The sequence below is a fragment of the Sapajus apella genome, unplaced genomic scaffold, assembly GCF_009761245.1.
Source record: "Sapajus apella isolate SASKATOON/1434 unplaced genomic scaffold, GSC_monkey_1.0 scaffold160, whole genome shotgun sequence".
In the NCBI taxonomy this organism is placed as follows: Eukaryota; Metazoa; Chordata; class Mammalia; order Primates; family Cebidae; genus Sapajus; species Sapajus apella.
Genome location: NW_022437100.1, coordinates 41,112 through 53,789, shown reverse-complemented (window position 1 = coordinate 53,789; position 12,678 = coordinate 41,112). Strand labels below are relative to the sequence as shown.

At 52.3% G+C, this 12,678-nt stretch overlaps 1 protein-coding gene across 13 annotated transcripts in view; it reads left to right on the top strand.

Moving 5' to 3' along the window:
- The window catches only part of MYH9 (myosin heavy chain 9), a 116,810-nt gene that overhangs the window by 76,385 nt on the left and 27,747 nt on the right, over positions 1-12,678 (top strand). For all 13 annotated transcript variants that reach the window (XR_004265044.1, XR_004265043.1, XR_004265041.1 and 10 more), the window contains exons 7-14: positions 420-483; positions 1,660-1,758; positions 2,190-2,333; positions 3,699-3,794; positions 4,988-5,106; positions 6,545-6,697; positions 8,582-8,755; positions 10,818-10,991. Coding sequence is in view for 10 of the 13 variants with exons in the window: in XM_032266615.1 (XP_032122506.1) it covers positions 420-483; positions 1,660-1,758; positions 2,190-2,333; positions 3,699-3,794; positions 4,988-5,106; positions 6,545-6,697; positions 8,582-8,755; positions 10,818-10,991 (1,023 nt within the window). In the remaining 3 variants the exon portion in view is untranslated. The remainder of the gene's footprint in view (positions 1-419; positions 484-1,659; positions 1,759-2,189; positions 2,334-3,698; positions 3,795-4,987; positions 5,107-6,544; positions 6,698-8,581; positions 8,756-10,817; positions 10,992-12,678) is intronic.

The window sequence follows — 12,678 nt, the reverse complement described above, 5'->3', positions numbered from 1 at the left end:
TGCCCCTCTTAAGGAAGGAAACCATGAGTAGCTTCTTCAGCCTCCCTCATGACAGGAGGAAAGGCCAGTGAGGGTGTTGCCTACGCTGCCTGAAAGCGTCCTGCTGCCACCAGGAGCCAGTTAGCTCCCAGGTCAGGCAGAGAGGAACACTTCCCAGATAACTGGCCTCTCTCCTGCTCTGTGGAGGAACCTGGGTGCGGGCTCCGCTTGTCTTGGGCTCACGGCCTCAGGCAGTGTGGTGTGTGGTGCTGGAGTCCTGAGGGCCCACGTAAGGTGGCCATAGGGGCATGGGTCCAGCCTCAGGGTTTTCTCCCTCCAAGCTGTGCCCACTGGAGGTGGGGCGGGGGGCTCTGGTCTCTCCCTTACTAGCTCCCCAAGGCAGGGGCACCCCTGATCTCTCATTATCCTCCTTTACTTAGGGCAAATTCATTCGAATCAACTTTGATGTCAACGGCTACATCGTTGGAGCCAACATTGAGACTTGTATCCTTGTGGTTTGTTGGGATGAGAGTTCTGGATCCGGAGGGGCAGCGTGACTTCTGTAGAGAAAAAACTGCCTCCTGATTCCAGCACTTTCCCCATTCTGGGCTGGTCATGATACCTTCTCTGTGGAGTTGGGAGGACTGTCAGGGTCAGCTCAGTGCAAACCCAACACAGAGCTTAGGACTTTATTCACGGGAAGGGTAACGTTCTGGTTTGAATGACATGGAGTTGTTGAAAGGTGTCTAGTGTGGCTCCCAGAGGTGGGCATTTAGAGGATGCTGCTTTCTCTCTCCCACATGCCAGCATTTAACCTTCACTTGTGGGACTGTTCTTGTTTCCATTATCTGTAAGAATGAGACAAAGAGGCCTGGTGAGGGGGCTCTTGTCCGTCATCCCAGCACTTTGGGAGGCCAAGGTGGGTGGAGCATTGAGGTCGGGAGTTTGAGACCATCCTGGCCAACATGGTGAAACCCCATCTCTACTGAAAATACAAAAATTAGCTGGGCATGATGGCACACCCCTGTAGTCCCAGCTACTTGGGAGGCTGAGGCAGGAGAATCACTTGAACCTGGGAGGCGGAGGTTGTGGTGATCTGAGATCGCGCCATTGCACTCCAGCCTGAGCAACAGAGCGAGACTCTGTCTCCAAAAAAAAAAAAAGGAATGAGACAAGGCTCCTGAGGGGTGTGAGCTACTCTTGGACATGCTGTGCCCCTTGAAGGTGAGAACCAAGGTAGTTTGCTTTTGCTGTATTTTGCCATTTTGTTCCATTCTTCCTTCCTGATGAAGTTCAGTTCCTTTGGATGAGAATAAGAGGGCAGTGGAAGGCAGGCCGGGCACGGTGGCTCACGCCGGTAATCCCAGCACTTTGGGAGGCTGAGGTGGGTGGGTCACCTGAGGTCAGGAGTTTGAGACCAGCCTGGCCAACATGGTGAAACCCCGTCTTTACTAAAAATACAAAAATTAGCTGGGTGTGGTGGGACACGCCTGAAATCCCAGCTAGTTGGGAGGCTGAGGCAGGAGAATTGCTTGAATCCAGGAGGTGGAGGCTGCAGTGAGCTGAGATCGCACCATTGCACTCCAGCCTGGGCGACAGAGTGAGACTGTCTCCAAAAAAAGAGGACAGTGGAGGGCTTGCCTTTCCCCCATCTTGTGTTGTTCCTTAATGTTTGTGAAGATCTCCTGGAGAAATCTCGTGCCATCCGCCAAGCCAAGGAAGAACGAACCTTCCACATCTTCTATTATCTCCTGTCTGGGGCTGGAGAGCACCTGAAGAGTGAGTAGTTGGCTTGCAGCCTGATGCTGGGGCTGCCGGGCTCTGGGCCCCCTGCCAGAATTGGGCCATAGATGTCATTCGGGAAATGAAAACTTTGACCTTGGGTTTAGTGGGGAGAAGTGAGAGCGACTCCTGTCCCCTGTGCCATCCTAAGGACCTGGTCTTCTGTTTCTGACCACGCCAGAGAAGAGCTAGGGTGGGTTGCACATGCAGCTGTAAATCATGGGGCCCTGGTGTTCTCCTGGGCCAGGAGACGTGAGCATCAGTGTCTCAGACACAGGAAAGCCGACGTTGCTGGCTACTCCGCAGTTTCCAGGGCATTTCAGGGCTCAAGGTGTGTCCCAGTCTCTCCAGCCTTTGAGGTCACAGCGTGGATGGAGCCTCTGCTTTCAGTGCCTCGCTGAGACGCCCTTGTCCTCCACTCCTTACAGCCGATCTCCTGTTGGAGCCGTACAACAAATACCGCTTCCTGTCCAACGGGCACGTCACCATCCCCGGGCAGCAGGACAAGGACATGTTCCAGGAGACCATGGAGGCCATGAGGATTATGGGCATCCCAGAAGAGGAGCAAATGGGTACAGGGCTTGCCCTCCTGTGGGGGAGGGCGGGGCAGGGGAAGGCTGGGCATCAGGGACATCAGGGCAGCCGATGGGCCTGGGGAGCCTGAGAGAGGCCAGTGGGAGGGGAAGACCTTCAGCATGTGGGAAAATGGTTCCTCCGAATTGAGGTTCAGGATTATTTATTTCTGGTAGTCTCACAGGCATTTACACAGAAAGGGTGCAAAGGACATGTCCTTAACTGCCCAGGGCCTGGGTCCACTGCGTGGCCTTAGCCATTTGCTGAAAGCAGCATATTCCTGTCCTGTCTCAGGGAGTGTGGAAGAAGCTGGGGGTGGGTGCTTTGTGCTAGTGAAGCCCAGAATGAGTGGCAGTGTGGAACACGCCTGTGTCTTCCGTCTTCCCAGAGGGAGGGTGAAGAGGGGCTTGTGTGCTCAGCCTGCTCGAGACTTTAGTCTGTAGAAAAATGGCAGGTGCCGGGCACAGTGGCTCATGCCTATAATCCAAGCACTTTGGGAGGTGGAGGTGGGCAGATCATGAGGTCAGGAAATCAAAAACATTTTGGTCAACATGGTGAAACCCTGTCTCTACTAAAATAGAAAAAATTAGCCAGGCATGATGGTGCTTGCCTGTAGTCCCAGCTGCTCGGGAGGCTGAGGCAGGGGAATCACTTGAACCCGGGAAGTGGAGGTTGCAGTGGCCGCACTCCAGCCTGGGGACAGAGTGAGACTCCATCTCAAAAAAAAAAAAAAAGAAAGATGGAGGGTTAGGGAGAGCTCACCTCCCTCTCTAGCCGTGTCTGCTTTGTGGCAGAATGCATGTGACAGGAGAGTGGAGTGAGGATTTGGGTCAGAGCCACCTTTGCTCAGCCATAGGCACTGTATGAATGAACAGGCATGGCTGAGTTCCTGTAAGACTGTATAAAAGTAGGCAGTGGGCTCCTGGGCCAGACACATGTCCTTAGTCTGGATTTAGAAGTGTTAGGAGCTGGGCGTGGTGGCTCACGCCTGTAATCCCAGCACTTTGGGAGGCATCTCTGCTTAAAAAAAAAAAAAAAAAAAATTTAATACCAATCTAAAAAAGCCATGTTAGGATTCTTAACAGAGCTCATGCCTAAGCATACGACTTCCCAGCTGAGGTCCTGCGGGAGGCCTGGGAGACAAAGAGGTCATGCTGGCCGGGAGCGGGTGAGCCCTCCAGGGTGGCTGGGCCCACCACACACTGTTAGACCCAGACCTGGCGCCCCTGTGGCCCCAGGGAGTTGGGGGTGTCCCTGCTTGGCTTGTCTGGCTTGGGGATCCCTGGGTGAGTGAACTCCACCCCTCACTCCTGGGAATTACTCTGACCCATGTGTGCTTCTGAGCTGCCTCTTTGTACCCAAAGGCCTGCTGCGGGTGATCTCAGGGGTTCTTCAGCTCGGCAACATTGTCTTCAAGAAGGAGCGGAACACCGACCAGGCGTCCATGCCGGACAACACAGGTAACACCCAGGGCCTCTTGCCAGAAATGCGGGCGGGTGCTTGGATTTGCTTAGGAGGGAAGGTCTTGCAGAAATCCCAGCCACTGTTCTTCCTGATGTTAGGTGTGTTTCTGGCCACGTATCTGTTGGTACTTTTTGTACAGATGTAAAACACACAGAAACACGTCCCTGCTTTTTTCTCACCAAGTAAGCATTTCAGAATAACTTAAACTTGTGATCACGTGAACCAGGGCTTCCCCCATTCATTCCTGAGACCATGCCATTTGTCAGGACACGAATGATTTCTGCCATAGCTCCACCTTAATGGGAGCCTTGCCTGCGACTAGGTTGAGATCTTGAAATTACGCCCTTGCCACACCCAACTCAGCCCCTTTGTTAGAGTTTCTGCAAATGACCCCATACAAGTTATTCAGTCTTAACGTGCCCTCCTTAGGGGCTCTCCAAAGCTGTAACGCAGAGGTGTGTGGACTGTAAGACACTCCTGGCCGGGTGTGTTGGCTCACGCCTGTAATCCCACCACTTTGGGAGGCCAAGGTGGGCGGATCACGGGGTCAGGAGTTTAAGACCAGCCTGACCAACATGGTGAAACCCCATCTCTATTAAAAATACAAAAATTAGCCAGGGATGGTGGCGGGCGCCTGTAATCCCAGCTACTCGGGAGGTTGAGGCAGGAGAATTGCTTGAACCCGGGAGGCGGAGGTTGCAGTGAGCTGAGATCATACCACTGCGCTCTAGCCTGGGCAGCAAGAGCAAGACTCCATTTCAAAACAAAAAAAGACACTCCTGTGGGATCCTGTGCTATTCATGCCCCAGCACCAGGCCAGCCTGCTTCTGTCAGTCCCATTGGTGGGTGGGGACCTGCTTTTACACTCCAAGGTGTGCGGCTGAGAGTGGGCAGAGGAACCACTGCCACCACTGGGGCTTCCAGCCAGGATGCCTTCCTCCCTGCCCTGTGGGGCTTGGGGGAGGAGGTACAGCTGCCCTGCCCACTGTCCTGCATGCGGCTGCTGAGTTGGGGGGATGCTGGGTGTCTGTGGCCCTGCTAAAGAAGGACCCAGATGTCATTGTCCTGGTAATGATTGCTCATTCATTGTGGCTTGCTTCCTCTCTGCTCCCAGGTTAAGCAGAGGGACTCATTTGCTTATGTCTAATTAGGACTCCCCCCCTCCCCCTTATTCTCTGAAAAATCTTAGCTGCCCAAAAGGTGTCCCATCTCTTGGGCATCAATGTGACCGATTTCACCAGAGGAATCCTCACTCCGCGCATCAAGGTGGGACGGGATTATGTCCAGAAGGCTCAGACGAAAGAGCAGGTATGTCTTCTAGGGCCAGGGCACCCAGCTGCCACCTGGCTGAAGAGCTGGATGTCCCTGCAGCAGCACAGTTGAGGCTGTTCTGGGCCATCCTGGGGTGTCGTGTCTGGCACTTTCACATGACTCCCTGATGCGGTCCTCACAGCAACCCGGAGAGAGGTGGCATCACCCCATCTAGAGCACTGGAGAAGTTACTTGGTGCTTGCAAGGCTTCACGTCTAGCAAGTGCCATCTTGAGGCTGCGCTGTGCCTCTTTACATTGACACGATATTCTGGCTAATGGGGCATCAAGGATACAGGCATGTCCTGTCTGGTATAAAGCAGGGACTCGATGCCTCTGTAGCTTAACTCCTTTTGGTGCCAGGGTGGCGACTCCCGCCATCCTCGAGCCGGTGCCAAGCTGCTGTTTCTCTACCACCTGCTGCCTTGGCCTTGCCACACGTGCTGAGAGATGAGCTCAGCGCTTGCTCCTTCCTGCCAGACTGATGTGCCTGCCCGCCCCGGAGCGGAGGTCCCTCCCAGTGTGGGCCCCTCTCCATCTCTATCGGAGGTTTCTAGTTTCTTTTAGGGTGTTGGCCATGGGGGTTTTTAGGGTGCCAGACTCCTCTCTCAAAAATACCTGGAAGCTCATCTTGTGAGTCCTTCTCCCCGTTCGCTGTGCACTGACAGCTTACGGCTGCTTCTGTGCAGAGTGATGGCATGAAAGACAAGGCTGTTGTTTTCAAAAGACATCGTGCATCCTTATTGCCGCCTCTTGGTTTCCCTGACAATTAAGGAGAAACCTCCATTTTTTAATTACAAAAATACTATATGACTCTTAATACAGAAAAGCCAAGAGAAGGAAAAAAACTCCCAATGATGAATATCGTTGGGCCGCTATTTCCTACAAGACGTAAAAGAATTAAACTTAGTTCTCCCTCTGGCTTTTTATTACAGAGCTGTTCAAACATGTGCAGAACAAAGAAGAGGGGAGAGTATAAAGGGCCCCACGTGCCCATCACATGGGCGGCTCCAACAGTTACTAACTCGTGGCGAGTCTAGGCTCATCGTTCACCTGATCTCCCCCCGCCCCTTCTGCCCACTGCATTATTTTGATGAGATCGGGCATGTTTAGGGTGGTATGACCATAGACCCCTGCCTCATTTTGAAGCACCACTTCTTCTGTAAATACTTTAGTGTGTCCCCATTTTATTTAGAAAGAGCGAAGTTTATTTTCCCCACGTTGTTGGATATTCGGTTGTTTCTACTTTTCATCATTTGAAATAACACTGCAGTGAACATATTTGTGCACCAAGGTTCCCCCCGACTCTCTGCCCTTCACATACTAGAAGCTGCTCTTCTAGTGGGAGAACTCTAAAAGTGAAATCACTGGGGCGAAGGGTATGAGGGTTTTCAGATCCTTCGTATCTGACAGCATGTTCCCTGGTGTGTCCTGCAGGCTGACTTTGCCATTGAGGCCTTGGCCAAGGCCACCTATGAGCGGATGTTCCGCTGGCTGGTGCTGCGCATCAACAAGGCTCTGGACAAGACCAAGAGGCAGGGCGCCTCCTTCATTGGGATCCTGGACATCGCGGGCTTCGAGATCTTTGATGTGAGCATCGCCCTCATTACCCACCCCACTGCCTCCTTGACCTCTTGGTCGCCTTCTCCTTGGTTAAGAACCCTGCTTCCCGTGGTCCCACACCAATCTGAGTTGGCTATCTCCTTTGCGTAGAGACTTTGGCTGGGTGTGGTTTTTTTTTTTTTTTAAAGGAAGAAAAGGGTCTTGCTCTGTCATTCAGTCTGGAGTGCAGAGGTGCAGTGGTAGCTCATTGCAGCCCTGACCTCCTGGGCTTAAGCAATCCTCCCACCTCAGCCTCTCCTAGTAGCTGCCGGAACTATAGGCACACACCAGCACTCCCAGCTAATTTTTAAATTTTTTGTAGAGATGGGGTCTCACTGTGTGGCCCAGGCTCAGTTAGATGTGTTTTAAGCTAAACAAAAGTGCTCATTTTCAACCAGAAATGCTGGAGAGAATGAGACCTTTTGTTTATTTTTTTTGAGGCAGGGTCTTGCTCTGTTACCCAGGCCGGAGTGCAGTGATGTGAACATGGCTCACTGCAGCTTTGCCCTCCCGTGCATAAACCATCCTCCCACCTCAGCTTCCTGAGTAGCTGGGACTACAGGCATGTGCCACCACACCTAGCTAATTGTATTTTTTCTGTAGGGCCAGGGTTTCGCCATGTTGTTTAGGCTGGGAGAATGGGACATTTTAGGTCACATTTTTGGAGGCTTCCTGGACAGGTGCTTCCTGTTTATTCTTCCAGCAGATATTTCCTGAGCATTGGGATAAGACATCTCCCTTGCCCATGAAGACTTTGAGGTCTAGTAGGGAAACCGACACTTACAGCAGATTAGGGGTTCTTAACCTGGAGTCCATGGTAGGTTTGAGAGGAGCCATGAGCTACAATGAGAAAATTATATCTTTATTTTTTACTGCCCTCTCATTGAAATCATGTATTTTTTCCAGTTGTGAATTGAACTCTACAAACCGCAGTTGTATTAGCAGTGCTCATGATCTGGCCCCATAGAAAGCACAGACTTTCCTGTCACATTCCGGTTGTTGCAGAGATCTGGTAGTGTCATTTATGCATCGATCGCTACCTCAAAATTTTGGAAGTTATTAAGCCCATGGCTAGTTCTTATTAATAAGGAAGCACAGAGGCTGGGTGCGGTGGTTCACGCCTGTAATCCCAGCACTTTGGAAGGCTGAGGCAAGAGAATTGTTTGAAGCCAGGAGTTCGAGACCAGCATGGGCAACAAAGCAAGGCCTCATCTCTTCAATAAAAAAAATAGAAAGGCCTGGTGCAGTGGCTCATGCCTGTAGTCCCAGCACTTTGAGAGGTTGAGGCAGAAGAATTGCTTGAGGTCAGGGGTTCAAGAGCAGCCTGAGCAACATGGTGAAACCCCGTATCTACAAAAAATACAAATATTAGCCAGGCATGGTGGTGCATGCCTGTGGTCCCAGTTACTAGGGACGCTAAGGTGGGGAGACCACTTGAGTGTGGGAGATAGAGGCTGCAGTGAGCTGAGGCTGCGCCATTGCACTACAGCCTGGGCGACAGAATGAGACTCTGTCTCAAGAAGTAAAAAGAAAAAACAAGGAAGCACAGTGTATTATTCAATCACAATATTTTGATGATTATATTTCAACATAACTACTTTCTTTGTAATCTATTGGATGCAATTTAAAGCATTATTCTGAAAAGGCTTTACCAGATTGCCAGAGGTCCCTGGCTCCAAAGAGTAAATGTCGCCCACTGCTGGGGGGATAAAGGGAAGGGCCAGGACTGTCCAAGCTCTGAAGGCAGCAGTGTGGAGGTGCCCAAGGAGGCCCTCCCTGTGTCCCCACCCTGCCCTTCTTCTCAAGGGGTGTGTGTCTGGGCCTCTTCGTGCAGGTTTGGCGTCTCTCTGATGTTGTTTTGTCTCCTTGCAGCTGAACTCCTTTGAGCAGCTGTGCATCAATTACACCAACGAGAAGCTGCAGCAGCTCTTCAACCACACCATGTTCATCCTGGAGCAGGAGGAGTACCAGCGCGAGGGCATCGAGTGGAACTTCATCGACTTCGGCCTCGACCTGCAGCCCTGCATTGACCTCATCGAGAAGCCAGTGAGTACCAGGCTTGCTTTGACCTCAGACCTGCCTTTGGCTTTTCCCTTCCGGGCACTCGTATCTCCCCTCAGCTCGGTATTGGTGGTGAAGGTGTCTGACTCCCCTTCCTTTTGGTGCCACCTGGAGGACGAAGCCCCGAGGCCAAGATCTGGTGCCTAGGAGGCCTGCCTCTGTTAGAGGAGATGCTCTGTGCTGTGGCTGCGGGCTGGGCTTCCCCCAGCTGTCAAACCAGGTGTGGATGTGGTGGGGGCCCTAGCATCCTGTTTGCAGTCCCAGAAGACCACCCAGCGTCCACCTGAAGACTGGGCTCAATAAGTATTTCTTTGTCTCAAAGAAACAGCCATGCATCCATGTAGTAAGGTTGTATCACAGGGTCCTTTCACTAGCATGGAATTGTGCAGACCCTGGGCGGTGAGCGCTCTCCCCAGTGCACACGCAGCAAAGCTCAGCTTATCCCCCCATAAACCCAGCATGGCCCAGTGCTTTGATCGCCGGCATTAGCCGTGTGAAGATGGAAAGAGGAACCTTTTCCAGTGAGTTCATATTTAAACCTCGTGCCAGGTGGAAGTTGGGTTACCTGTTTGTGTTTTGGGCCTGATGGGGGGTGTGATCTGTAAGGAAGCCCGAGCTGTTTCTGTTTCTGGGTTTCCTTTTTTTTTTTTTTTGGAGACAGAATTTTGCTCTTGTTGCCCAGGCCGGAGTGCAATGGCATGATCTCGGCTCACCACAACTTCTGCCTCCTGGGGTTCAAGCGATTCTCCTGCCTCAGCCTCCCAAGTAGCTGGGATTACAGGCACATGCCACCACGCCCAGCTAGTTTTGTATTTTTACTAGAGACAGGGTTTCACCATGTTGGTCAGGATGGTCTCGAACTCCCAGCCTCAGGTGATCCACCCGCCTCGGTCTCCCAAAGTGCTGGGATTACAGGCGTGAGCCACTGCACCTGGCTCTGGCATTCCTTTTGATTATGGTTAATTAATCAGAAGGCCTAGGACAAAGTTTGTTCAGTTTGAAACAATTTCCTTTTTTTTTTTTTGAGACAGAGCTTTGCTCTTGTCGCCCAGGCTAGAGGGAGGTGGCACGATCTCGGCTCACCACAACCTCTGCCTCCTAGGTTCAAGCGATTCTCCTGCCCCGGCCTTCTGAGTAGCTGGGATTGCAGAATTATTTTTGTATTATTAGTAGAGACGGGGTTTCACCATGTTGGCCAGGCTGGTCTTGAGCTCCTGACCTCAGGCGATACGCCTGCCTTGGCTTCCCCAAGTGCTGGGATTACAGATGTGAGCCACTGCACCCAGCCAACAGTTTACTTTTGTAATGAGCTTTTTTCTTTAATGAACTGAATTTTCCAACTAATAAGAACCCACTGGGCTTCAAGTTTTGTCAGACAGCGTCTCTGCAGTGTCCAAATCTGCTTTCTTGTCTTGTTAACTCAGTGTGCAGAAGGCTGCTGGGACCCTGGGACTCTCTTCCTCAAGGGGCTCCTCCTACGTATCCCATCGCATCAGAGACATGCAGACGCAAAACCTATGGGATGGTATCTCCCATGGCAGGATCACAGAGTGCTTGCTGAGGGCGGCCTCCTGGGCAGAGCTCAGTACACTGTGAAGTCACGCGCTGGCTCCGTCAGTGGATCTGCACTTTTCTTTTTCTTTTTTTTTTTTTAAAGATGAGGTTTCACCATGATGGCCAGGCTGGTCTTGAACTCCTGACCTCAGGTGATCCACCCACCTCGGCCTCCCAAAGTGCTAGGATTACAGGCATGAGCCACTGCGCCCGGCCGGATCTGCACTTTTCATCAAGCCCACCAGGGGTTTCAGTAACGCTGGGGAACCACTGTGATGGATGCTTGGGTAAAGGTCTCTTAGCCGCAGCCTGGGCCCCAGAGGTTTCTTTATAAACTAGAACTCCTCAACTGAGTGCTTCACTCCACCTGGGGAGCACGTTGCCCACCCTCTGTGGGATTCAGGGGATACTGATGCCCAGGCTTTGGCTTCTTGAAGGGTGTGGTGCGCTTCGCAGGGCGTGCTCCCCGGTGCTGATGCTGCGCTTCCTCCAGGCAGGACCCCCTGGCATCCTGGCCCTGCTGGACGAGGAGTGCTGGTTCCCCAAAGCCACCGACAAGAGCTTCGTGGAGAAGGTGGTGCAGGAGCAGGGCACCCACCCCAAGTTCCAGAAGCCCAAGCAGCTGAAGGACAAAGCCGATTTCTGCATCATCCACTATGCCGGCAAGGTGAGGAGCACTCATGGGGAGGAGCCGGGCAGCTGCTGGGGGTGCGGGGGTGTGACCTGAGTGCAGTTCTTGCACAGTGACTCACCCAGTAATGTGGCCGCATCAGTATTTACTGATCAGTAAATACTGACAGCATCAGCATTTACATAGCTTGCAGAGCCCCTTCACCTGGTGGGTGCTGTTGGAAGCCTGCAACACTCCACCACGGTGCCCAGGCTGGTTGTCATCATGTCGTCTTCTTTATTGTTGGGCCTGTCTGCCAGGTGCAGAGATTTGGCTAAAGGCATCTGTGCAGAGTTTGAATACAGCTATGCCACTCATAAGCTGTTTGACTTCAGGTCAGTTACTTAGCCTCTCTGATCCTGGGTTTCCTCATCTGGAAAATGAGAATGACCAACTACCATACAATTATGTGGATTAAACGAGCTCTTGAGGCCCAACACGTGGCACGGGTCAGTGCCCCAGGGCAGGGCTCCTCAGCCTCGGCATTACTGGTAGTACGGGCTGGGTCGTTCTTTACTGCGGGGCTCTTCTGTGCATACTAGGATTTTTTTTTTTTTTTTTTTGAGACAGAGTTTCACTCTTGTTGCCCAGGCTGGAGTGCAATGGCGCAATCTCGGCTCACCGCAACCTCCACCTCCCAGGTTCAAGCGATTCTCCTACCTCAGCCTCCTGAGTAGCTGGGATTACAGGCATGCGCCACCACGCCCAACTGATTTTTTGTATTTTTAGTAGAGACGGGGTTTCTCCATGTTGGTCAGGCTGGTTTCGAACTCCTGACCTCAGGTGATCAGCCTGCCTCAGCCTCCTGCTAGGATGTTTCGTAGCATCCCTGGCTGCTACCTGCTAGAGTCAGGAGCACCCTCCTTCGTCCTGACAACCCAAAATATCTCTAGATATCACCAAATGTGTCCTAGTTTGGGGGGTGGGGAATTGCCACTACTGTGGGTGACAGCTGCTTTTGCCAAGTCTGCCACAGTCAGTAAATGTCGGACTCGCCTTCAACACTTAGCTGGCAGACATCTTCCCAGTCCGCGTGTGACGGGGGCTGAGACCCCACATAGTCCATAGAGGTGCATGCTTAGACAGAAGCTGGTTCTTCTCAGCACGTTGTGTGCTTCTTGCACAAAGACCCTAACGATTAAGTGCTGTGGCCCGAGCATGTGAGATTAGGCAGGGGCTTCGCCATATCCTTGGTGGCCGCTGGCGAGGGGATCTGGGAGTTTCACAGCTCTGTTCCCGAGCCATGTGGAGTCCAGGCCCAGTTCTAGCAGGCAGCTCCCCCCCGCCGGCCTCTTCTGCTTAGCTGGTTCCTGAGGCTGCGGAAGCAACTGTCTTCAGTTACCCATGTAAAAAATAATAAAGCCAAAAAAACAGTTTACACCATTACCCAAGGAATGTTTCCCAAGCCTCCTTTCCGCTCTCACCTTTGGGAAAAGCACGTGCTCATCAGCACAGAAGCTTCCAGAAGGGCTTTTGCTGTGGGATTATTTGTAATGCTGGTGATTAGGAACACCCTAGCACCTACCAGGGGCCTGCACGATGGCGTCAGATGTGTTGTGTCTTGCCTTGGGCTGTGCTGTGGCAGCTGACGGGACAAGGATGTAGGCCTGGATGGGAGGGTTGCTGAGACTCTGAGCCTGGAGAAAGGAGAAAGTGGCATCACCCACCTCATGATCGACAGCAG